The sequence below is a fragment of the Cimex lectularius genome, unplaced genomic scaffold, assembly GCF_000648675.2.
Source record: "Cimex lectularius strain Harlan isolate CLEC.00 unplaced genomic scaffold, Clec_2.1 scaffold131, whole genome shotgun sequence".
Lineage (NCBI taxonomy): Eukaryota > Metazoa > Arthropoda > Insecta > Hemiptera > Cimicidae > Cimex > Cimex lectularius.
Genome location: NW_019392685.1, coordinates 401,739 through 427,502, shown reverse-complemented (window position 1 = coordinate 427,502; position 25,764 = coordinate 401,739). Strand labels below are relative to the sequence as shown.

The 25,764-nt window shown below is 37.1% G+C and overlaps 1 protein-coding gene across 5 annotated transcripts in view; it reads right to left on the bottom strand.

The window, feature by feature from the left end:
* Positions 1–25,764, bottom strand: part of LOC106663152 (cyclin-dependent kinase 14) — a 134,311-nt gene that overhangs the window by 84,486 nt on the left and 24,061 nt on the right. For 3 of the 5 annotated variants that reach the window (XM_024225769.1, XM_024225770.1, XM_024225771.1), the window contains exons 1-2: positions 19,318–19,789; positions 9,158–9,244 (exon numbers count right to left, since the gene is read on the bottom strand). In XM_024225769.1, coding sequence (XP_024081537.1) covers positions 9,158–9,244; positions 19,318–19,774 — 544 coding nt within the window. In that variant the 5' untranslated portion in view covers positions 19,775–19,789. Of the gene's footprint in view, positions 1–9,157; positions 9,245–19,317; positions 19,790–23,436; positions 23,479–25,764 lie in introns of those variants that run through there. The other 2 variants (XM_014387754.2, XM_014387757.2) reach the window with 2 other exon arrangements.

The window sequence follows — 25,764 nt, the reverse complement described above, 5'->3', positions numbered from 1 at the left end:
AGATAACAAACGACTATTTAAATCAAATATAGATACACAAGGCACTATCGAATAGCGAAGGCAAAATATCGATATCATAAGGATGAAAAAAGCGATCCTTACAAAGTTAAATATATATCATTGACGATAGAATATCGGTACAGTCGGCCATATCTAACAATCCTTAAAAATTGGTCAAGCGGACCACGAAATTAGTGATTTTAAATCCTTAAAAAGGTAAGTATCAATAATTAACCATAGATAACCTAAAGAAAAACCTAGATACCTTGAAGATATCGAATAATAAAGTCAAACTATCGATACTTAAAAATTTCCAATACAAAAAACAAGCAATTATCGAATATAGAACGTATATACATAATAATCCTTAGAAAGCTAAACATTCACGATTAACTATATAATACCGAACAAAAAATATCGATATTATAGGTCAAACCTAATAATCCTTAGTTAGGTAACAGGTATCTATCTTAACTGTCAAACATAAAACGAAAAAAAATCGATACTTATATATCAAATAATAACTTAACGAAAGCACATTTTTATCGAATATTGAAGGGAAAGAATCGATATTGTGGTATACCTAGTGATCTTGAGAAAGCTAAATATTCATAATTAATGATAGAATAAAGTAAGCTAGGTATCGATGATTAATGACAAATATCGAACGAAAAATCGATTTGCCAAACATAGAAATCCTTGGAAAGGAATGAAACGATGACCGACCGTCGAATATTACAAGAAAATATCGAATATTTTAATCTAAATATTGATATTTCGGTTATATTGGTTAATGAATTTATCTAGTAATCCTTAGGAAGCCAAATATCGATTATTATTTATCGAACATCGATTGCAAAATATCGATACTAGATTGAGATACATCGTAATCCTTAACAACTTAGGTATCGATAATTAAACAAAATATTGATTCTCAGAATATATCGATCATTGAAATATTACAGAAAGTTAAAAAACCATCTAGTATCGAACGAAAAATATAACTTCCATACGATCGACGACAAGAAGCTAATAATCGATAATATGATTTTTTCAAATATCGAACGAAATAATCGAAACTTGCATAATATTACTAATGCGACACTGCATATGCAATATTTACTAATAATAATTAGTAAATATTGTTGCTTAACTGTACATTATCGAACGAAATAAATCGATACGTAAGACTATCGGGTATCAAACAGAAAACATTACTTCGATAGTGAAATTAGTAAACCGTAAGAAACTAAAAACCAAAGATTGACTATCGACTAACAATAGAGCGCAAAATTTCGATACCAGAGATGGCTATAACTAGTAATTTACAGGAATAGAAGTATTCAATCCTTTTTAAAAAGATAGTTCCTACTCACAGTAAGTTGTTTTCTATTCTATCTAAAAGCTCAGAATCGATTAATAATCATAGAAGTGAACGAAAATATCGATACCAGATCATATCGAACGTCGCATTGAAAATATCGATATAGATGTAGATGGACGGCCATACTTTATCATCTTAAATGGATATCGATTATTACGTATCGAACATCGATTGTAAAATATCGATACTAGATTGAGATACATAATAATCCTTAAAAAGTTAGGTATCGATAATTAACCATAAAGTATCGATCATTGAAATATAAGCATAGATACTTAAAAATATATCTAAAATCGGACGGAAAAATATCTAACTTCCATACTATCGACCACGAGAAGCAAATTATCGATATGATTTTAACGATCCAATGGAAAATTCGAAACTTGGCTATCACTAGTAATTCTTATGAATAAAAATATTCATGATTAACCATAGAAATCTCAGAATCGATTATTAACCAAAGAAGTGATCGCAAATATCGAATCGTCAAATAAAATATCGATACTAGATGGATATACCTAGTAATCCTTAGTAAAACTTCGGTATCGATAATTAAACATAAAATATCGATACTCAATGTAAGTTCGAATATTAAATGATAAATATCAATACTTCAATACTATTAAATAGGGTAATAACTAGATAACTAAGGTACTACCGATAGCAAAATATCGATATTTCAGTGGTATCGATTGTAATTAAAAGTTAAATATAGTTAATTAGGCCATCGAAAATCGATAATTTAGTATATTGGCGATTATCGCCCACTTAACTTGTTTATTATCCAAAAAATTGTAACTTGTACAAATATCGATTATGCGATACTACATATGCAGGGACATTACCTGCTAAGTAAATATCGTTGTTTAACTATATACTATCGAACGAAATAAATCGATAAGACTTGGTCGGGTATCGAATTAAAAATATGACTTCCATAGTGACATTAGTAATCCGTAAGAAACTAAACTTCAATGATTAACAATCGATGATTAATTAAACGATATTAAAACAGAAAATATATTCAATATAAGTTCGAATATTGAATGGAAAATATCAATAATTCAATACTATTAAATTGGATAAGATCTTGATAATTAAGTTACTATCGACAGCAAAATATCGATTGTTATTAGAAGCTAAATATCGTTAATTAGGAAATCGAAAATCGATACTTTAGTATATTGGCGATTACCGACCACTTAACTTTTTTATTACTACTTTAGAAATGAATCGATTTCAAAGAGTTGTACATGTAGTTTGAAAATAAATAAAAAAACTTTCTCCGTTGTTTCGAGATTGGAGTCGTGCGCGTGCGTCCGATTTCGTTTATAATCCGGAATGCGAAAGAGTCGAGAGTTAATCCGCCCCGTTCGTGACCTTTCTACGGATGACACGGTTTTTGATCTCGAGGGCTTTTCATCAGCCCCCTGGCACGACCGGAGGCACCGGAGGAATCGGGTGACGGCTATGGACAAGAACATCATCTGTGCATCTCGCTCTCAGCCGGTCTCCCTCTCTAACACCATCGTCACTTTTCTCGACTTTATTCCCGGAGTACGATTTGAAGGAATAGGATACTAAAAGGCCGTTCAACCCGAACAGCCTGGAAACCAGGGCTAATCAAAGGATGAGAACTTTTAAAAATATGCAACTACAAAAAAACAATGAACAGCAAACGAGGCCCCATTAACGAGATAACCTTGTTCCGGGGACAAGGTTCACCCGAGGACCGGTTTGTGAAACCAGAAGCCGGTGATGCCTCACCACACGCGCCGTACGCACCTGCCTTTTGTTTAGGCCCGTCGAATATTTTGCCGAGTAAAAATACATCTTGGCAAGTCGTGAATCATAAAGGATAACATGCGGGTCAATTGTTTTCCCCCCGGGCACAGTTGGGCTCTTTAATCAACTTTTAAAGCGTCAAATCATTGGAAGTTGATTAATTTTTGAATCGTTTATAACAGAATTTCCTTTGGCCGAAGCATGCTATTTCTTTTCAATTCCTCCGATGCCTTCGACCAGGTCTTCTTACAGGTCCTTTCAGCCCACTGTCCTCTCCCTTTTTGACCTGTGGGAAGATAGTACTCTATTCTGTCAAAAATCTCTTTTCCTTTTCAAAACAGTATTTCTAATTTCCACTGATTGGCAAGTAACATGATGGCTATTTTCCATTTTCCATCGTTTTTGACGGTTAAATTACATTTGGCCGATTCGCTGAAGGTTGAACATAAATCATTTTTCCTTGTCGGATTTTCCGCCCGGCAAATCGACTTTTGACAGGAGGTTAATGGAATTTTAACGTTGCAGCGTTTTAGCCTTCACGGAGGGAACTTCAGACGTTGAGATTAAAATTCCAGAAGCAACATAGACCGATGCTATCGCAAATATGATGGGAAATATTGAAACCTGCAAGGTATCGATGGTCACAGTCATAAAATGAGTCTAGAACCGGTGAGAAGGTAAATATCGATGGCCACATACAGTACTCCTTAGAGCTAGGCATCGACGATTAATCAAAGAATATCGAATGAAAAATATCGATCCTTCGATACAATCGAATATACACAACAATACTTTGATATTAATTATTCCGAAATCGTGAGATGCGGTCTGGTGTGATGTAGGTTTCAGAAAAACATTCTCTTTATCGTGCCACGTTTCGATCTTTATTGAGCCCTGAAGATGATCTCAATAAAGATCGAAACGTTGGCACGATAAAGAAAATGTTTTTCTGAAACCTATATCACACCAGACCGCATCTCACGATTTCGGAATAATTATTGATTAATGGTCACTAATAATCATCACACTTTGATATTATTTAATATCATAAAAATCATAGTTCGATACTAGAGAGAAATGTGTGGTGTTTGGCCTGGGATTTATAAACATTGTTTTCACAGGCCCCGAAGATGATCTCAATAAAGATCGAAACGTTGGCATGATAAAGAAAATGTTTTTCTAAAACCTACGTCACACCAGACCTCACCTCACGATCTCCAAATAATAACTAGAGAGAAAAATGGACTTAAAAATATAGATAGTTCAATACAGATCTACATCCATCACAAGATTTTACCCAACATAGAAAGTAAAATATGGTTATTAATATCCATGATCTTGAAATTAATATCGATCATTAAATATCATTAAATGTACCGATACTACAAGATGGCCATACCTAGTAATCCTTACGAAGCTAAAGATCGATCGTTAATCACAAAATATCATAACCACCCTTAAGGCATAATCGAATATCGAAAGCAAAGATGATTTGATACAATTCCTACGTACCTATATGTCCAATAGCAAAATGTCGATACGATGCTATCGATTACCGTCAGAAAGATATCGATACGACACAGACTAGAATTAGGTTAGGTTAGAATCCTTAGAAAACTAAGTATCGATGATTGCACAACTTATATAGATTGTATGGAATATTGACTATAAAAAAAATCGATTTTCTTTGGAAAAAACGAACAAGTTACAAATTGACCGGAAGCTAATCGTAGTCGCGTATCAAGTATGGATTCCAAAAGCCAAAAATCGATGGTTAGGACACAATTGAATGTCGAAATCCACATTTCGATGCTTAGAACACAATCGAATATCGAAATCCAAATTTCGATGCTTAGGACACAATCGAATATAGGATTCAAAATATAGATATGTGAAACTATCGATTAGCAAAAGCTCCTAAATATTATTGACTGACTATTGAGTCGACTATCGACATTAGCTAAATATCAATACTCTGTTTAATATCGATTGACTAAGGAAGACACAATACAAAATTCTCATGATTGTAATCACTGACGATGAAGAATGGAGTATAAAACGCTAAATATCGATACTTAAGACGCAATGAAATATAAAAATATCGATGCTAGTAATCTTCAGTAACATTAACTTCTAAGAATTAACACAAATATAAAAAGCAAAATCTCGATATTAGTTAGTATCGATGGTCCTAAGTAGTACTAAGAGATAAACATATGTAATAAAATATCGATGAAGAAGTATGGAGTATTAAAACGCCAAATATCGATACTTAAGGCACAATGAAATATAAAAGTCTCTATGATACGAAATAGTCGATTACTTAAAATTACTCAATGTAATAATATATGGATCTAATAACTCTATAGTATCGATAGTAGCCCAATATCGATAGCAACTAAATATGGATGACTACAATAACGATATATGCAACGTTGGGATACCTCAATAATATCTATAGTAGCTAAATATAGATTATTATATTTTCGATATTAGCAACATAGGGGTACTTCAATAATGTCGATGGTAGCTAAATATCGACAGCTCTATACTATTAATGACCACACCTGGTATTCCATAGGAAGCTAAATATCGATGTTCAACTATTTATATATTGAAAAATTCCATACTTTCATGGTCATTGCTAGTAATCTTTAGTAATATCGATATTTAGTATCAATGGTCCTAAGTAGTACTAAGGGATAAACATATGTAATAAAGTATCGATGAAATTAGTATCGATGGTTATACAATGGATATTATGGTATCCTTGACGGACTCCCCGGTTCAATTATTTTCGTTTGTAATTGAAGACAGATCTAATCGCTCTGTCCTTATCATCAGAGTTGTAATCACGGGATTTCGAGTCAAGTATTGTAGTTTCTCTTTTCAGAAAGCTCTTCAGTTCCAACGTGCTTTGTAAGAAAAACAAGAATTATTTAAAAATTAAAATACATTGCACCTCCTGTCAATTAACGCGATTTGCCCCTAGGGACGCACGGTCCAGAAAACACGAGGCTTTTCTTTTCAGACCTGCGGAGGACGCCGTCAGGACGAAGGACAAGGCGGGTCCTCGAAGGCGCGCGCCCCGGCTTCCGAGTAGGAAATCTCGAGCGAGGCGGGCGTCCTTTCGAACTGGGTCAATGATGTCCGCTTCCAGGATTTTCCGAAAAATCAATTAAACCAACGAAGACGAAGAACAAACAGGAGGCCGTGTCCTGAGGACCTCGACAGCCTTCCTGGTCGGACATAAACTGGTCGGACAGGTGTTATTATAAATACTACAGCCTCTCCGTTTTTTTATTATGCGCATTTTGCACCTGCTGAATCCGTATATGTTATTCAGATTGTATATTCACCAAGTCTGCCAAAGAAATTTCAAGTCCTTGAACAGGTTAAATAAACTTAGGAATAGTTTTATCGATTACTATCGTTTTCATTTTATTACAATAATTGATTGCATATGTAAACTTAGGCATATCTGCTTTTTGTAGCAGGTCTTTCTTGTTAGCACTTGTTATCTACTTTATTTATGTAAATCCGTTTGTAGAGGTGGGATTTTTCATCGAGACCTTCAGTATGTTTTAAAAACGCCAAGCGTGGGAATGGAAAAAAGCGAATCATTTGATTTGAATAACCTTATTAAAGAGCGATCCTGTTCGTTTTCCCATCGCCTCAAAGGCCAACTACACCGGTAGAATGGTTTAAAAAAAAGAATATATCGATAGTAGTATCGATAAGCAGATATGCAATTATACTATCGATACTTCGATGATGAAATCGACAAATCCAAAACTGTAAATATGTACAAAAGTAAAGAATCATTTTAGCAAACAACATCGATATTCGAATCGATATTTCGATATTATCATCAAACTGTAGATCAATATTTACATTGTTTAAATTTAATATTAAAAAGTATCAAAGAGTTTCGATATTCGATTGTGTCCTAACCATCGATAATTGGCTTTTTAAATCCATACTTGATCGTCGACGACGATTAGTTTCCGGTCAATTGATCGTTTTTTTCCCAAAGAAAATCGATATTTCCTTTTTTGATAATCAATATTCCATACAATCTATATAAGATGTGTAATCATCGATACTTTTCAATCCAATTATCGATATTTTACGTTCGATATTCAATGGTTAATCGTCCAAACCTAGCTTAATAACATTTTACTAGGTAAGGCCATCTATAGTATCGATATTCGATTGTTAATCATCAATATTCAACTTCCAAAGTGTTACTAGGTATCACTATCCAATTATCGATATTTTATGTTGGCTCGTCCATAAATTCGTATGACCGATGCTTAGATTTCTACAGATTACTACGTATGGTCATATAAATACCTATATTAGATATACAGGCATCGATATTTACCTTATTATCGTTCATAGAGTCGAATCTCCATGTTCGATTTTCAATTCCAGATCGATAGCAACCATATTGACATATATGTCGAAATTCTTACGTCTTTACTAAAGAATGATTATATATTTCAATCGCTAGTCGATATATTCCGCAGTTCGATATTGTATTATCGATCCTCGCGTCATATTATTTTAATATCGATGTTATATGTATCGATCAATGCAACGTATCGATATTGGACTTCCGATCATTTCGATACTAGTAACGATATGGTGATTACTATTTCTTACAAATGAGAAGTAATTATGACCATCGGTAAAGTATATCGATAGAAATAGTAAGGGTGGGGTAAGAAAGTGATAGTGATTATTTATATAAAGAGAAGTATTATCGATACTAAATTTCATATCCATGTTAAATAATCGATTTTAGAGATAGAAATTAGCATCAATATTGGATTAATCATACTAGCATTGCCACTGTGAATACAGATTCGTGCCTAAGGAGGATTAGACACGATCTATATTCAAATATCTTGAAGTAGCGAAAAGTATTATCGAATTCTATCGATATATCGATAATGTGTTTTCGATGCAATTAAATTTACTATATTTGATCGATATTAAAATTGATAGTGACGTCGTTATGACGTTTCGTAAGACTATTCCAAAATATACTAGGCACGATGATCGATTGATAGCGTCGAAGTATCGATATTTTATTTTCGATAATCGATCATTTACATTTTTCTCTTGTCTAATTCCAGGAAAAGTGAATTTTCCTGTGAAGGAAGTTTTTTATTGAAATATAACCAGTATTTGTTTAATGTTTACATTTTGATTACTTATGACCTCGTACACGCTTTTCTTGTCATTATCACAACTAGGCCTGATGTTTGTTGTATTGATCATGGTACCGCTTCATAGTCAGAAATACCGAAATTGGCGAAGCAGAGGTAAAGCGAGACGTTAAGCGAAAATTGGAGGAAAAAGCACACTCCTGTATATTTTACCACATGTACGTCCTTAAAATTTAATTATATAAATTTTTATAACGGATGAATGAATTTAATTATTTATGACACAGAAAAACCGATGTTGGTAGGACCGTTGAGATGATTCCGCGATTGGATCTTACAGCGTCTTCCTCGGTCAAACAGCGAGACAGGGCGATCCACCGCGTCCCTTTGTTTGTTTTCCGCTGACGAACCTAGATGAATGAGTTATCAGGTCCAGGAAACCGCTTCGGAATGCGGGGGGCAGTCCTTACAGGGCCAGGTGGGAGAACGGTCGCCAAGGACGGAATGACTCACACCTCCGCTGGATTCGCGTTCTCTGGAATTGTTTACACTCCTCGACTCAAGACACTGAATCCTTTCTTTATTCCTTGATTAATCAAACCAAGCAAAGGGAATAAAATTGAAACAAAACAATTAGAGAGGAAGGAAAGCTTAGGATCAGATGTCAGAGGTCATCTACAATGGGAATTCGACAATGGCGACCAGACGGCTAATCCCTGAAGGATTCTCTCGGATGATCCGCCACTGAAGATTTCAGCACCCGAGATTAACGTTCAATTCGAATCGTGATTGCTACGGAAAAGGTACTTACATAATCTTCCGAAGCTGTGGCTCAGGCGTTTCTTGATCTTCTGCACTCTGCTCAGAGCGCCTCCTTTCTTCTCCCGCATCGTCACACCTGGAAATAAAATATTATTTATTATCGAACAATAAAGTTGTGACGAGTTATTGTTATTTGATATCCCGAAGACGGTTTTTATCCCAGGGCGTTCAACCCGCAGCCGGGCGGGGTCCACAGGGCGATCCGACAACCTTGGACCGGAGGAGGAAGTCCCATTATGGTGATTTCGGCCCGACACCACCACCCCCGGCTTTTTTTTCCCATTCTCCTCACCTATAAATAGTCGGCCGTGCGATAATATCTGCGAGACGGTTACCTCTTAATTGTACATCGGAGCGTGAGACGATTCCGATGGGAAACGGGCATATTTTCGGTGTTTTGTTTCTTTTTCTACCTTTGCCTTTAACGGCCTTGGATGTTGGGGCTTGTTGAGTGACATCAATAGAAATGTCGAGTTTACAGACGATTTGCCAGACGGTAAACACTACCTCCCAGACCCTTATCTCGAGATGTAGCAGCTTTGTTGAACAAGTGCTCGAACATCTGAACGCAACAAAACCTCCGAGGCGATGTGTAAACGATAGAGTGATTGAGTGGTTGAGCAAGTTTAAATGAACCACCATTGTTCATTCGCACATAACCTCACACTAACTCTCTGCTTCGCCATAATCAACCTCTCCTTCAAACATTCACGCACACACACATTTCGTCATTCACTCAATCACTCACCCATTAGTTTGATAGTTCACTCATCACCTGATCAGTCTTCCACTACTCATTAATTCATACCCTTGTTTTTTTTAAACTCATTTTCCTGTATGTCTCCTATTCATTCGATCAATTAGGAATCATTAATTCACTCACTCATTCACCTGTTCCATCTCTCGCTACTTAATCTCATTACAATTCAGCTCATCATTCATTTCTTCATTCACTACCTCATTCGCCAATTCAGTCCTTCACCCTAACACACATTCGTTCATTTGCTCATTGATTCACTTATCCAGTCCCGCATAAACGATTTTTTTCGTTTACTCCTTCATTCGTTCATTCAATTCATCATTCTCTCACTTCTTTCCTGGTTCATCCATTAACCTATTCGGTCTCTTACTCACTCCATCATTTGTTTGTTGCTCATTCATTTCGACATTCTCACATTTACTTATTGACCATTTGTCCCTCATTCTCTCGTAGGTTCCGTAGTTCGTGAATTTATTCGTTTTTTAACTTCAATTATCATACACCTGTTCGATCTTTCACAACCCATCATTCATTCATTTGTTGATTCGCTAACTCATTCACCAGTTCAGTCCTTCACCCTAACACACATTAGTTCATTCGCTCATTCATTCACTTATCCAGACCCGCATAAAATTTTTTTTTTCGTTTACTCCTTCATCCGTTCATTCAATTAATCATTCTCTCACTTGTTTCGTAGTTCATCTATTAACTTATTCGGTCTCTTACTCCATCATTTGTTTGTTGCTCATTCATTTCGACATTCTCACATTTACTTACTGACCATTTCAGTCCCTCATTCACTCGTAGGTTCAGTAGTTCGTGCATTTATTCATTTTCTAGCTTCAATTATCATTCACCTGTTCAATCTTTCACACACTCAATCTCATACTTTTCATAATTTCCTATTTCACTTACTAATTCCTCCAATTATGAGTCGCTCACTCATCGACCATTTCAATCTCTCACTTTCCAATTCAATCACTAATTCACTAGATCACTCACCTGCTACCTGCTTCAATCATGCATTTGTTATCTTCCTCCATTAAATGAGATTGAGTTTGTTAATGTGTATGGGAATGAATTATTATGTGAGGAGTTGAATGTATGAAGATTTACTGACCAGCGTGGCCTTGTGATACAGCGAGATCAGACAGATCAGAGACGCTCGGAAGAAACCGGTCTCGCAGCTGTCATTTCAGCGACGTTTCAAAGGATTTATAATGTCTTGTTGTATTTATAAATTGACGACCCGATTAGAATTAGAAACTCGTCCCGAGTAGCGGCCAGGGGGGAAACGTCGGCGTCAAACGTCGGGTTTGGGACCGGTTGAGTCATTGGATTTCGAATTCCATTTGACTCACTTTCCAACTCCTTCCACCCGGTTGATCACCATTAGAGTTCAAGATCGGCCCAAATGAGAGAGAACCGGCTACGTCACCCCATTGAGCCGTTCGTGAACACGTACCTTGTAAACATGCAATTTGTACACGTGATGTCCCACCCACTCCCCAAACGAATAAGGAGAGGAGAAGGGACTTACGCTCCGAGATAAACCTATTTGAGTCATGCTCTCGACCCTTGTGCAATACTCCATTTCTTCAATAGGTGAAACCCACGAAAAAAAGATAATCCTTAAAACCTTTTTCTTTTATCGACAAGTGAAATTGCATCACCGGTACACTGGGCCAAGGACGGGCTTTCCAGGCGAAATGGAACACTGCAAGTTTTCCCGCCCGCTCCGGGGCTTAATCTCAGTACTTAAGGAATTAGAGGCTTAACTCGTATCACGGGTATCTTTTTGAAAATGGAGGAAGCGGAAACGCGGAGGCCGTACGACGTTGATGATAATAATAAAGATAAACAAGTTTCAGGACACGTCCCGAGGGTTGGCGGCGGGGGTAGGACAGCAGACAGCATAATCACATTTAAAAGGAAAAAGATATCCTGCACAGTTGGAAAGTTGAAGAAAAGCCTTAATGCCCAGGATGACGGGTATACTTGCATTTTTAATCACTTTGATATCCTTTTGATCTACCTACGCTTCTTTAACCCTTTGATAACGACGAAGCGAATTAATGTTTGCATGTTTCTCTATGTATGATGAAATAATTTATTTTTTACAAAACCTCTTCATCTTTAGAAGAAAAACGCTGCTCGGCAGTCTTTATGGTTCGTCTAGTCTCGCGACACGAAAATTCTGAAATACTTACATAATCAATAATATTTAATCGTGGTGATGGTGTGAAAAGTTTACCCAAAAAAGAAACAAGCTCTGAATGATTAAGTGAACGATGAAAATAAATGGATGTATGATTCAGTAGATGAAGGTTCAGGATGGTGAATAAAGAAAATATGGAGTTAATGAGAAAATGATTTAACAGGTGATTAAGGAATAAATGAGTGATTGAATGAAGAAAATATGGGTGATTGAATGAGGGAATGATTGACGAATGAATAAGAAGGTGAACGAGAGATTGTTCAGTATTACGTGAATGATTACGTAGGGGAATGCAAAAAATATGAGTAAGTGAATGAGAAAATGGTTTAGTAGGTGCACTCATATGCGTGAGTGAATGATTTATTAGGTGAAGGTGTAGTTGGGAGAAGATTGAATAAATGACTGAATCGTGTTTGATTGAGTAAATTATTGCGTAAGATGGTGAATTTCTGATTGTGTAAATGTTTTAGCAGGTGAATGAGTAGGTTGGATGAAGAATAAATCAAGTATGTGTGAATGCATAAATGAATGAATGATTAAGTTAAGATGTGAATGAATAAAGAATAAATGAGTCAAGTGGGAGCGAGTGTCATAGAATTTTTGTGTCTTTTTTTCTGCTTAGCCAACAGAAACATTAAACGATCAAGACATTCATAAATGTTGTATGTTTCTGTTTCACATATATCAGGTTATTCTTGTTCGCTTAAAAGATGGCCTAGCGGACCCACAGGTGCATAATTCCGTCCATCTGGGACGCGATCATTCCAGTGGTGATCGCAATTTTTACTTTCACGCCCATGTACATATTTCCTCGGGTCGTATCCATCTGGAGTGTATAAGAAACAGAAGAGGAGGGTGCCGTGGGCGTAACCGGTCGTACAGAAACAGTCTTTCCGGCCAGAGAACGCCCCCTTTTTTTCTATTTTTCCTTCTTTTTTTTGAGTTGCACAACCCGTTCCAGCTGTCGAAACCTTGCGAGAGATGTCCAATTCTGACATCCTTTTAACTTCGAGGGCTTGCTTTGTCAAAAACAACGCTCCCCACCCACAGAAAGAGAAGCTTCGTAAGGGACGGAACGACCCCGACTCCGTTTTGATCATAATCATTTCTACATGATCATTTATGCTCAAGTGCACTGGTCCTATTGTCGGCGTGACTCAACCAATCGACGGTTCCCCTCGTAGACGACCCATTAATGAACGGTCCGGATGTCCGGGAGAGGGAGCGTTTTGAAATCCCGAGAGAATGCACATCATCCAGTACAATTCCTGCTTAAAAACGGCACGAAAATCAGCGTTGACAATCGCTGACAATGATAAAAAAAATTATCGGCACAACGATGTAGTCAGCGGATGAACTGTTTCCACATATTATTCGATATCGATGCTCTCTCTCGCTCCCTCTCTCTCCCTCTCTTTATATTTTTGCTAGTTTTTAAATAAAACTATATTCTCTATTAATTAAGAATACCGATAAGAAATAATAAAAGTTGCTAAAACGATGTTGATTCATTATCTTACTCGCTCTACTGTTTTTTCTCATTACTATCTTCCTTCTCTCTTCCACCCTCTCGTTAATTGTAAGAGGGGTCGTTCGCGACCTAAATTTGCGAGATTTTTTAAATAAAACGGTATTCATTCACTCTCTCTCATGTTAACATCATGTTAAATGTTACAACCAGCATAAGGAGCGCTTCACAATACCTTGACTTAATAATGTGAAATATAAAAAATCTTTTCTTATAACGAGTATGTATCTATACCATGATTTACCAGATGAAATTAAGAAAGCCTGAATATAGAAGAAATGAAAAAGCTTAAAGCAAAACTACTAATAAAGAGTGAATGATAATTGAATTTATCATATCTGTCGAGTATTCAAACTTTTATAGTGTACTGTATGTTATTTTGTATAAATTTGTAAGTTCTTTTCAGGATTTGTTTCTAATAGATTTATTGCAGTTTTTAATGAGGTGATAAAAATTTAATTTTATATGTGTGTAATCTGTAACATTGTTAATAAGTTGTGTGATTATACAATTTCTTTCTTTAATGATTTATTACAGTTAAATGAATGTAAATTTTTATTTGGTTATTTCTGTTCCACATTCAGCTTAAATTTATTTTATTTTTTTATTATTATTATATACATTGGGTCATCTAGAAGCGCATGTATGTAAGTTCAAATTGTAAAATGTTCGTTTCTCGTTAGTGTAAGAAAGGTCAACTGTCCTAAATCTGCGAGATTTGTAAATATAAATCGTTTATCAAATCAAATCTCTCTCTTTCTCTATCTATCTTTATCCGTTTTTTTTATGAGTGATTTAAAGAAAACTATATTCTCTATTAATTAATAATAACTTGATAAAAATAATAAAAATTGGTAAAAACGATGTTCATTCATTATCTTATTAACTACTGTTTTTCTCATTACTTTCATCTTTCTCTCCATCACTAAATCACTCTCTCTCTCTCTCTCTCTCTCTCTCTCTCTCTCTCGCACACACACTCTCTACGTTTTTTGCAAGATTTTTTAAATAAAACGATATTCATTCATATTCTCTCTCTCTCTCTCTCTCCCTCTCTCTCTCTCTCTCTCTCCCTCTCTCTCTCTCTCTACGTTTTTTGCAAGATTTTTTAAATAAAACGATATTCATTCATACTCTCTCTCTCTCTCTCACTCGCTCTCTCTCTCTCTCTCTCTTTACGTTTTTTTGCAAGATTTTTTAAATGAAATGATATTCATACATTCTCTCCTCTCTTTCACACTCTCTCTGTCTCACTCTCTCTATCTATCCATCTATCTATCTCCCTCTCTTTAGTTTATAGCAATATTTTTTAAATAAAACGATATTCATTCATTCTGTCTCTCTCTTTCACTCATTCTCATTTTCTCTCTCCATCCCTCCCTCCCCCCTCCCTCACTCTCTCTCTCTCTCTCTCTCTCTCGTTCTCTCTCCAGCTTCGCAAAGTTCAATGTTTAACTAGCCGATCTTCACTGTTTTGAAACGGAAACGGTCGTAAATGACCAAGCTGCAAGTTCATCAACCCGCAATTCTCCAGAAGAATTCTCACAATTCAGCATAAAACTTGTGGCCAATTTAGAATTTTTCCCTTAACCAGCATAATACGATTGTTATCATATCCCTAATAATAGAAATGAAGTGCGTTTGTGTCGATCAGTTACGAAATCGCAACAAATGTCAAATACACCGTGAAATTTGGAAAGCTACACGTCTTTTGTAGGCGTCTGGTCGTCATATTAGTCAGAAATGTCTGGGCCCAGTTCACGGCACTAACGGTGGAACGAATGAATCGCATGTAAAGATGTTTTAAAAACGTCTCAGAGGGAAAAAAACGCAGCCAATGCTAAAACGGCTCGGATTCGAATAACGCCGACTCGACGTCCGTGAGTCACCGTCCTCTGCAGTCGGAGCGTTTTCATTTTCCACAATCGAGCGCTCATTTGAAACGGAAATTCTGGGAAAATCGTCAACGACACGCCGTTTTGGAAAAGAATCCGAGCCACGTCCGCGATTTTACGAATTGACAACTCTTGCAACAGCCCCCTTCACGATAAAGAAATCGGATGTTTCTCCTCCCTATGACTAACCAGGAAGAGACGCATAACAACATAAAAGTGTAATTGAACAAACACACTTGTACGCATTAATCACTCCCGATCGAAAAAAAAATTATCTCCCCCCGCTGATACGTAACATGGAAAACCTTTCGATGACGAGAGCGAAAGAAATATTGTAAAATAAACCGACGAATTTCGTAAGAAAAGGATTGTACAAAACCAAACACAAAAATTAAACTATCAGAGATGTTTGAACCTACATAAATCACTCTCTCCTTACTCACTCATTTGGGCCAATTTAACAAGATCATCCAGTCATTCGCTTACAAACGCAATCTCGCGTTACTTTCTCTAGACATTTGTTCCCTTAACCCAGCCACGGCCAACTTAATGAATTTATGTGGGCCGCGAACAATATTTCAATATTAGTCAATTAATCGAATGAATTCTCGATACTTCTATATTTTTTTTAATATTCCGTTATAAAGAATTAAAACTTTTATACTGGTTTGTACTTTTTTCTATAAATCCGGGTGAATGCAAATTTGATCATTTTCCAACATTACAGACCATATCTTTAAGAATTTTAAAATAAAAGGTTCAAACATTAATAAAAATATTCTTTCGCTGATGACAGATTTGATTGACAAAAAAATTGATAAAATTTTATGTATGTATGTATGTTATTAGTCCATTTTCTGGACAAGTTGACGTTCCATGTTGATATACAATTGAGAAATTTCGAGAAGAGCAAGAAAATTTGCGTGATTTTTATAAGCAATTGAATACAATTGAATAACGAAAAATATGAAAATTAAAAAAAAAGCCAAGACGTATTTTAGTAATCTCAGCTGAACTATATGTCTGTACAAACGTTTTCTTTAATGAATCTGAATAAAAGTTCAACAAAATCCAGAGTGAATGATTTAAATTTGGAGGCTGTATTAAAACAGCTACTACAAGTATAGGACCAGATATTAAAAAAATAATGATATATTGATTTACTTAACAAATTCGTAATAAAATTTTAAAGTAAATAAAGAAATGTGTTTTGCTTAACAATTTTCAATTTTAATTGTCAAAACTTTTATTGTTTTCAAGCCTCCCTTCACCCAGATAACGACTTATAAGCATTTTTGCTCTACAGAAAACCAATCAGAATTCTTGATACACGTCAGAAGGTTCATGATCAGCAAGGGAATTATTTGTTGGAGGGTTAACCTTTATAGATCAGGCTAATCCTCGAAAATATTTCTTCCGGCCAGTGAAAAATTTTTGTTTTCCAATTCGGCCCGGGGGCAAATACATGTGGCCATGCCTGTTAACCAGTCGAAATTTTACATATACAATTGCAAAGTCACACATTCATTTACACACACTCATTCTCTTATAAACACTCTCATTCGTTCATACACTCTCTTTTACCTAGAGTCGCATTCATTCATTCACATGCTCACTTTCTTACCCAGTCATACATTCATTCAACTTCCTTCAATTAAACTAAAATTCAATCAATCGCCTTTAAAACACTCATTCATTTTCACACTCACTCATAAATAGACACTTCCAACACTCCATAGACTCTTCTCTTTACACATTCATTCATTCAATATCTTGTACATTCATTCAACTTCATTCAATTAAAACAACATTCAATCAATCTCCTTTCACACAGACACGTATTCATTCATTTATTTTCACACTCACTCGTACATAGACTCTTCCCAGTCATTTACTCATTCATTCACTCACCATCTTACCCAGTACCTCACTCATTCTCTTAAAATCGCACTTATTAATTCATTTACCCACTCTCTTACACAGCCACGCATTCAATCACACACTCATTCTTTTATACACCCACTTTCTTACCAAATCGCGCAGTCACACGTTCTTTCTCTTAAAATCGTTCATATTCATTCTCTTAGAATCGTTCTCATTTAATCATACACTAACTCTTTACCAGTTTCTAATTCATTCAGTCCCTTATCAAATTCAACATTTATTCTTTCCCAAAAGCATTCTTTGATAAACGCACTTTGATTGATTTGATCCATTTCTTACTGTTATTTTATTTTTCTAAAACTCATTCCTTTAAGAATGCTCCCTCTCATTCATTCTCTACTTTACAGTCACACAATCATCAACTTCTTACAGACACAACATATCAATTCACTCACTTATTAATTTTTATTCTATTTTATGGCGTTTATTTGATATTTCCAACTTCAAATATTGTATTAAGTTAATATTTTCGTGTGTGTTTTATTTGCCGTTTGATTCACTTGTAGAAGTTGCCCAACAACCCTCATTCACACTGAAAAACTCAATATTTACATATACTCCATAAATCAATCGCTTCCTCCTGCAAATTAACCAATAATCCATCATATCAATCATTAAACTTCACAACCTCTTATTTATCAATCAATCATCATTAAGCCGTAAATAAATTAACTTATTCAAGCGATCGTTCACAAACCCACCAACTCATACTTTAACACTATCACTCAATCAATCCCTCGATCCTTTGACTAGTCCAACCCCATTCTTAATCAATTGTACAACCTCTTCCTTACTAATTTCTCCCCTTACCTCCTTCTTATCACATCACTTTCACACAAAGCCAATATGACACCACAGGAATAGCACCAGTCTTTATACACTGAAGATGACCCGAATCAAGGTCGAAACGTCGGCAAAAAAATGAAAAAGGTGTTTTTCTAAACTACCTCATTCTTGAGCGCCCCTCACGCCTTTAACAAATTATTCAAAACTAACTTCAATTATTCAATCGCCTCAATATCTCAATCACAACCCCACCAATCCATACTTTTACACACTCAATCAATCAAGCACTCATCTTTTTAACCATTAAACCGTTTCGCTTATTTGTGCAACATTTAATTTAAACGATGAATTCATTTGTTCAAACACGTTTGATCCATCGCACGTTCCTCACTCACCCCGCAACAGCTTCATGCTTGTAACCACGAATCTATCATAACCCTTTCTTTGTAATCCACGCGTGCATTTTTTGTTTATTTACAGGTTTGTATTATTAGCATTTCCGTTCTACTGGCACTGTGTCAGGGATCAGGAAGCAATTTAACCATCTTCAGAAAATCAAAACCTAAGTATGTTTGCCATTACTGCATTTTTTTATGTTGAAAGCCGTCAACTGGCACATCACCGCAGAAACACCGTTAAAATAAGTATTATTTTGTGGGGAAAGGGGGTTAAAAAACCAAGTAGGTCCCGAGTGTGTGACTGTAATTACCTGTGGCACATTAGCCTGGAAATAATGCTGCTTAGGTTTCTAGGTGGAGAAAGGGTTGTAAATACCCTTGATTTGATAAATTGTTTATAGATAATTTGTAAATTTTGAAATAATTAACCTGACGGTTTTTGGTGTATACTTGGAATATTCTACAGGTTCTGTCAATTTTCGCCGTTTGGGCACGAAAAGGGTAATTCAGGTAGTGTAGAGGCGTCTATCGGGTAGGACAAACCGCCAGAACAGCTCAAAGCAGGTGTTTCGTGTTGAGTTGGCTTTTTTTAAAGCTATATTTTATATTTGACATCTTACCGGAAAATAACTTGGGCAGGTTGACGTGTGGGTCCGCAATCGTGGGATGGGGTCCGAGCTTGAATGGAAATAAACAGATGGCACTTTGACAGTGCAGGGGGAAGAGCACACACACACAAAGCACACTCCGAGGATCGACGTCGCACCTCGCGTCCGCGTGTCTCGTTCTGCCGACGCGGTAGCGTGAAAACGTTAAATGGCGCGTTTGGCTTCGCTTGTACACACTGTGCAAAGCCCGGAGGTCGACTGAATCGAGAGGCCGGGGGGCGCAGGGAGTCGAGAGTGGGGCGAGCTTCGCCGACCGAGGCCGAGGACCCGTCACCGACGCGATTTCTTTCCCTACGGTATCGGGTTTAAAGTCCCGCAATGGACTTTTATTGAAAGGATGGATGCGCGACCTGCTTCCTCCTTGCTTGATTTGAGCTTGCACCCTTTTTGGAAAAAAGACACCAATCATTTCTTAACCCGAAAAAAGACCCCAGATCGGAGTGAAACTAGTACAAAGATATGTTATCTAGCGAGGAAGAACGGGCCACAAACGCGATTGTCCTTATCTCGTGTGTTCCTTGCATACAATTACAACGGCCATCGTCTTGGCTTTTCTTACCACAGTCCTAACTTAAAACTGAATCTGTTACGATTGTAATATTATTAAAGCTGGTGGTTTACCACAAAATAAGGCCTGATTTTGTTTATTGAATATTCGCCAGTGAAATAAATAGACCAGGAATACATTCCCGGAAGACAGCCATCTGACAGTCAGTCAGCACTAAAGGCCCTAGCCTCCGCGATGTGAAGGCAAAGATTGTGTGCAACTGCATGAAGGTCCTGACGGAAGTCAGTGACACAATGACCTGATCATGGCATGGGTGCCTAGGCACTAGGGGCATAGAGGTGACGAAAAGATTGACATGTTGGCCAAAGTGGGGGCCAACCTGGACTATGTGTCCTGAACCGTACTGTAGCTTAGTATCTAGTAGTTAAAATGGATCCTTAGTCAGTCCAAAACCTGGTGGAACAATACCACAGGTATGATGCGGCATGCGAAGAGATTCATGGAAGGACCATCCGCAAAACTTACCAAAGTATTACTGGAAGGGAACCGCAACCGAACCAGGATTCTGGTTGGACTCCTGACACGACATTAGCACTTAACAAGGCACATGCACCGGATAGGAGTACAGGCAGACGAAACACTGTGCTCACTCGCTCACCTACTTATTTAATTAATGATAATAATTCATTACTGCTCACTCATTTTTTTACTTCTCAATCGTTCTTTCATGCATATGACATGCTTGGTTTCAAGACATTAGAGGAAGGCCTGATTCGGCATCATTGGATTTTGACGTCACTGGACATATACTAACTTTCTTAGACATGAACTGGACAATAGCCAATCAAACCAAATAAGCCACAACCTTGGCCTTATTGGACAGTAACCACCCCTGTCTTCCTCTTGGTCATCAAACAACTGTACGAGCAGTAGCCCATGTGTAATTGGAAAATTAACCTAGTTGGTTCATTCTTTAATGTCAGACTATCAGACTACTGTACCACCAGTAGCCCGCCCACTTTGATGTCATAAGACGATAAACTTACCAGCTCGGCTACGCCCATTTTGACGTCATTGAGAAAGTAAAGAACCATATTATGGCTCTTCCACACTGATTTCATTAGATGACGTGGGGATATTAAAAACCATGAATTACCACCGGCTAGTGTGTTTTCTATCGATCGATCGAATAATCTCTCTCCACTATATAATTAAGAGAAAGACTTTTTTTGTATTGTGCGTCGGAGTTTTTCACTAATGGCCTATCGGAAAAGTATCAAGTGATCCAGTTTGAATATAAAAGTTACGCCTTGATGTTGTGGTTTTTATCCAATAACGCGGAGGATATTGAAAATCGACTCTTGCGGCTTTTGCTCATGAACAGAAGGATATTGAATATTAATAGGCTTTAGACACATCGAGACGTGGCGGATCGAGAAAATAACATTGAATTTCAAGCCGGTTTAAATATTCGTTTCGGTTTCAATTATCGGGCCCTTTTCCTCGCGTTAATGGGCTCCCTCTAGGCGATGTTTTCTTCCTCTGCGATATTTTCAAACGATTTCCCCCTAGTTTGAAAATAACTGGCTGTCTTTTTATACCACCTCGGTTTTCTTCTCGAAAATACTGAATAATGATCTGGTAGGGAGGTATCTTTTCAGTCAGAACAATACACTTATACATTGTACCTTGTGTTTTCGCAGTTCTCACTTTGTTTGGAAAAGGGCGCTTGCATATATATGCAAGGATTCCGCTAATCGGCCCACCTGTTTGCAGTTGTAACGTGTAAGCAGTTAAGCCCGTGAAGTATGGATATAGGGTTGTGTGCAATCCTCGGGAACGGCCATACACACGCTCAAACAAGTGCACGCTTGTGGAATGCGCCCTAGGCAAACACCTTTGCTTTAATTTCCAGGCCGTACGGAAAGTCGTTAAAAAGGGGCTTATTAGCCTTAATGGAAGCAACTTTTGTTTGAGAAACTGTTAACATGGAATGCGAAAGGAGAAAATTTGACCTTATTATCCTTCATTAATAACAATTCGATGTATAGCAGGAAAATGGTTTTTAAAAATATCGATTTTTCATTATAGATACTTTTCTATAAATTGATATTTTATCAAATATTCTAGTTCTAGCAAATATGAACAACATCGATATATCGTATAAATTTTAAATTTATATGTTCGTTATTTTTGGAGATCGATATTTTGGTCACTAATCAACAAATAGTTACTTCCTTTTTGGAGTCATTACGAAGTTAACTAACCAGTTGGCATGTCCATTATCACTGGAAAACTGGCCAACTATAAGTTACTTAATCTATGACATCATTACACGATCGGCAAGCCATGCCAACTATGACGTCATTGGCCACAATATATCGCGATTTTATGTATACATCGATATTTGGTCAAGTAGTATTTATATATTGGATATTTCCAATATACTTGAAACGACTATGACGTCATTGCAACACTGATCAGTCATTGGCCACAATTTATCGCGATTTTGTGTATAAATTGATATTTGGTCAAGAAGCATTTATATATTGATATATCCAATGTATAAATTGAAAATATATTTGATATATGCAATATGACTACGACGTCATTGGAACACTGATCAGCCATTGGCCATAATGTGTCGCGAATTTCTGTGTTAATCGATATTTGGTCAAGGAGCATTTATGTATTTGATATATCCAATATCAACAATTGCGATATATTGCACATACATATTTTTTACAGGGTATCCATGTTTTTGCTGTATCGATATTTTATATAAGCAAAAAGCAAGGTATAAGCACACTGATGCATTCGATTCACTATTTCGATATCTCGTATATAAATGACATAAAGATATTTTGGGTACCATTTTGATTTATAGATCGATATTTTTGATTTCTTAGAGATCGATATTATTGAAGTGATGGTTATTAATGAATAACTACATAATGATAGTATGAAATATTTTGAAAAAATCTGTATACATTAAGTATCGATATTTATATTAGATACTTTCTGAAAAAACGTCGACATCGATAATTTTTTACATGGATTATACTGATCTTTCTATAAGATGAAATATAGATACTTATTAATTGATTCCTATTCCCAGTGTTGACATGCCATTGAAGGAAAGGAGGTGCGAATTGGAAACGACACCGCCTCCCTCGGGTTTTAAGCTGAAAATCTTTTCCGGCCGAATTGAGACGAGACCGGATGTTTGGCCGGAAGGCAATTTGTTAAAGTGAAAAAGCCCCGAGCCATTGGAAATGGGTAGTAATCTGGATATTAAACGGGTCCTAAGCCCCAGATTTCGGCCGGGATGGAGGCGGCACGGGACCCACCGGGATTGTGATCAAGGGAAAAAGGGTTCCGGATTATGGAAATTCTCCCTCCACCCTCCGCGTTCTAATTATAGGCGGGGGTGTGATCGCGGAATTCGGTTGTTTCACTCTCACGACGCCTCTCATCCTTTTCCTAGGCGATTTTGACAAATTTCACCCTGACCCTTGTTAGTCAGTCACACAGTTAATACAAAAAAATCTGAAGATTCTAACCTGGGTACTTTGGCGGTGGTGACGTGCAGAATGGCATCTTACCTATAAAAGAAAAGTACATAAGTAATCTAAATTGTAACAGACACGCAAATTCCAAGTATAAATGATAATTAGACAGTTAAAGTAACTCTTATTAAATAAGGATTAGACGTAATTACTGAGGCTCAGTCGCTCAACTTAATTAAGCGAAAAAGCCGCTGAAGTTTGAACATTAAACAAATGAAATTTTACTCCTCCTTTATGTACGATACGTACGAATTACGTTTAGCACCGCCCACTTTGTCGTCACTGGACTATTAAACGACCATTAGCCACTCCTACTTTGACATAACAAATTAACATACATTCCCTATCTGACCCAATTGGACAACACACGAGCCAACTTGGACGAAATCAGACAACAGAAATGAGCCATGAGGTCGTTGGACAATAGGCAAACCTTTCGATTCTTTGGCTTATTCTTACCTTCCTCTTACCTTTTAACATTTGAGGTCACTGGTCAATCAATGCCACTTCATCAATCACGTCATTTCACGGTTGGCGACAATGGCCAACTAGCCAAATATTAAGGCGGCTCAAGACATGCGGTATTCGCCGAATGCCTAGCAAATGTTCGCCGAACCCCGACTAGTATTCGGTGCTCGCCTTATTGTCGGTTTTCTTGTCCTCTTCAAAGGGCACTAATATTCGTGATGTAACCGCACTCAAACCACACATTCGGGACTTAACTGTAACTGTACATACCTACTGTCATACTAACCAACTGTCAACTGTTATGAAAATCAACAGTAAGTGCACACTTCTATTTAATACTATTTATTTTTCATTAATAAACGATTGCTAACTAGTATAAATGTATTAAATTATACACTAAAAATATTATTGTTTTTTCATTAGGAATGGATTGGCCCAACGCCACAGTTTTGGACTTCCTCTATGTTTCTACAGAACCAATAATTTGGAAAACTTCTCTTACGAATAATAAATTGTTTTATAAATAAATCAGTAAATTAAAAAAATATAATTAAATATATTTTTTTGAATTAGTCCGAAGGCATTGCACAAAACCTATTGTTCATCACGATTGATCCATACGTTGAGCCTCGCACAGCACTCAGCAAATACGCTCTTTCCGCACAACTGGGTAGTTATGCAAACCCCGCATGTGTGTATACATAGGCAAATGCCAAGACGAGCATCTCGAGACTTGGCAAATATTCGGCGGCAATCGGCAGTCGGTGAATACCGCATGTCTGGAGCCACCTGCAGTCACATACTCAATGACGTCATTACAACGAGTGACAAGCCAGCTAAACCCTGACGTCATTGGATAAATTGGACTAGTTAGATTAAAACCCTGATTCGCAAATGACAACAACAGTTCGCTCGAAGTAGATCATCAACAAAAATGACGCGAACCTTGCAAATAGAAAAACTGGACGAGGTCCCACACCGAACTACAAAACAACCAATAGTGAGAACGCTCGGGTAAATGATTTATTCGAAACTAATTGTACATGAAAAACATTTAACCATCGATACATGATACTTGAGAATAAGTTTGACAGAATAAGATGAAGAATGATTTTTGGAATAAGGAAAAATCGGCACATGCCCGTGGAGTTGACTCGTCCGCAGCGGCGAGTTAATTTATCGAAATTGGCAGGTCAAATTCGACAACCTCGGTCACATTGAATCGTCCTTGTCCGTCCGACTCCATGGCTCTTTCGGACAAATTATTATCGCGTGTCGGAGCGTCCTCGGTATTTATAGACCCCGAATTCGCCCACGGAGTGTTTACTGGCCGTGATCCAGACTTAATCGCGTTTGCGAATCCCGAATCGCGAGGAGTGACTCGCGGGCACACGCTGGATAATCCGTGTATCCGTTCGTTGTATTGACAGGGGAGGAGAAAGAGAGGAAAATAGGAAAACAGACCGGAAAAAGCTTTTCCCGAGTGTTTGTCCTGGGACAGATGCCCGCGTTGGGAAATGAAAGGGCGTCCCGTGTTATTGCGAGGGTCAATCATACTGATGTCCTTTTGTCTCTCGTCAGAGGCGAACACACTCGTCGCATTGTTTTCCAGGACGGCTTTCGTCGAAAATTGGCACCGGGGATAAATAAAACGAAGCCGGCCGATTAAAACGAGCCTATGGACACGTTTAGAAATGTTCTGGACGTGAAATCCGTCAAATTCCGTTTGACAAGGCATTGTTCGACCGGCTATTTTTGGTTCCAGTTGGTCTCGCTCCTTGTTCCTTGCTAATTGAAGGGGAACAGCCAAGAATAACAAGGGTATAATGACTTCTTGAAACGTGTCAGCCTTAG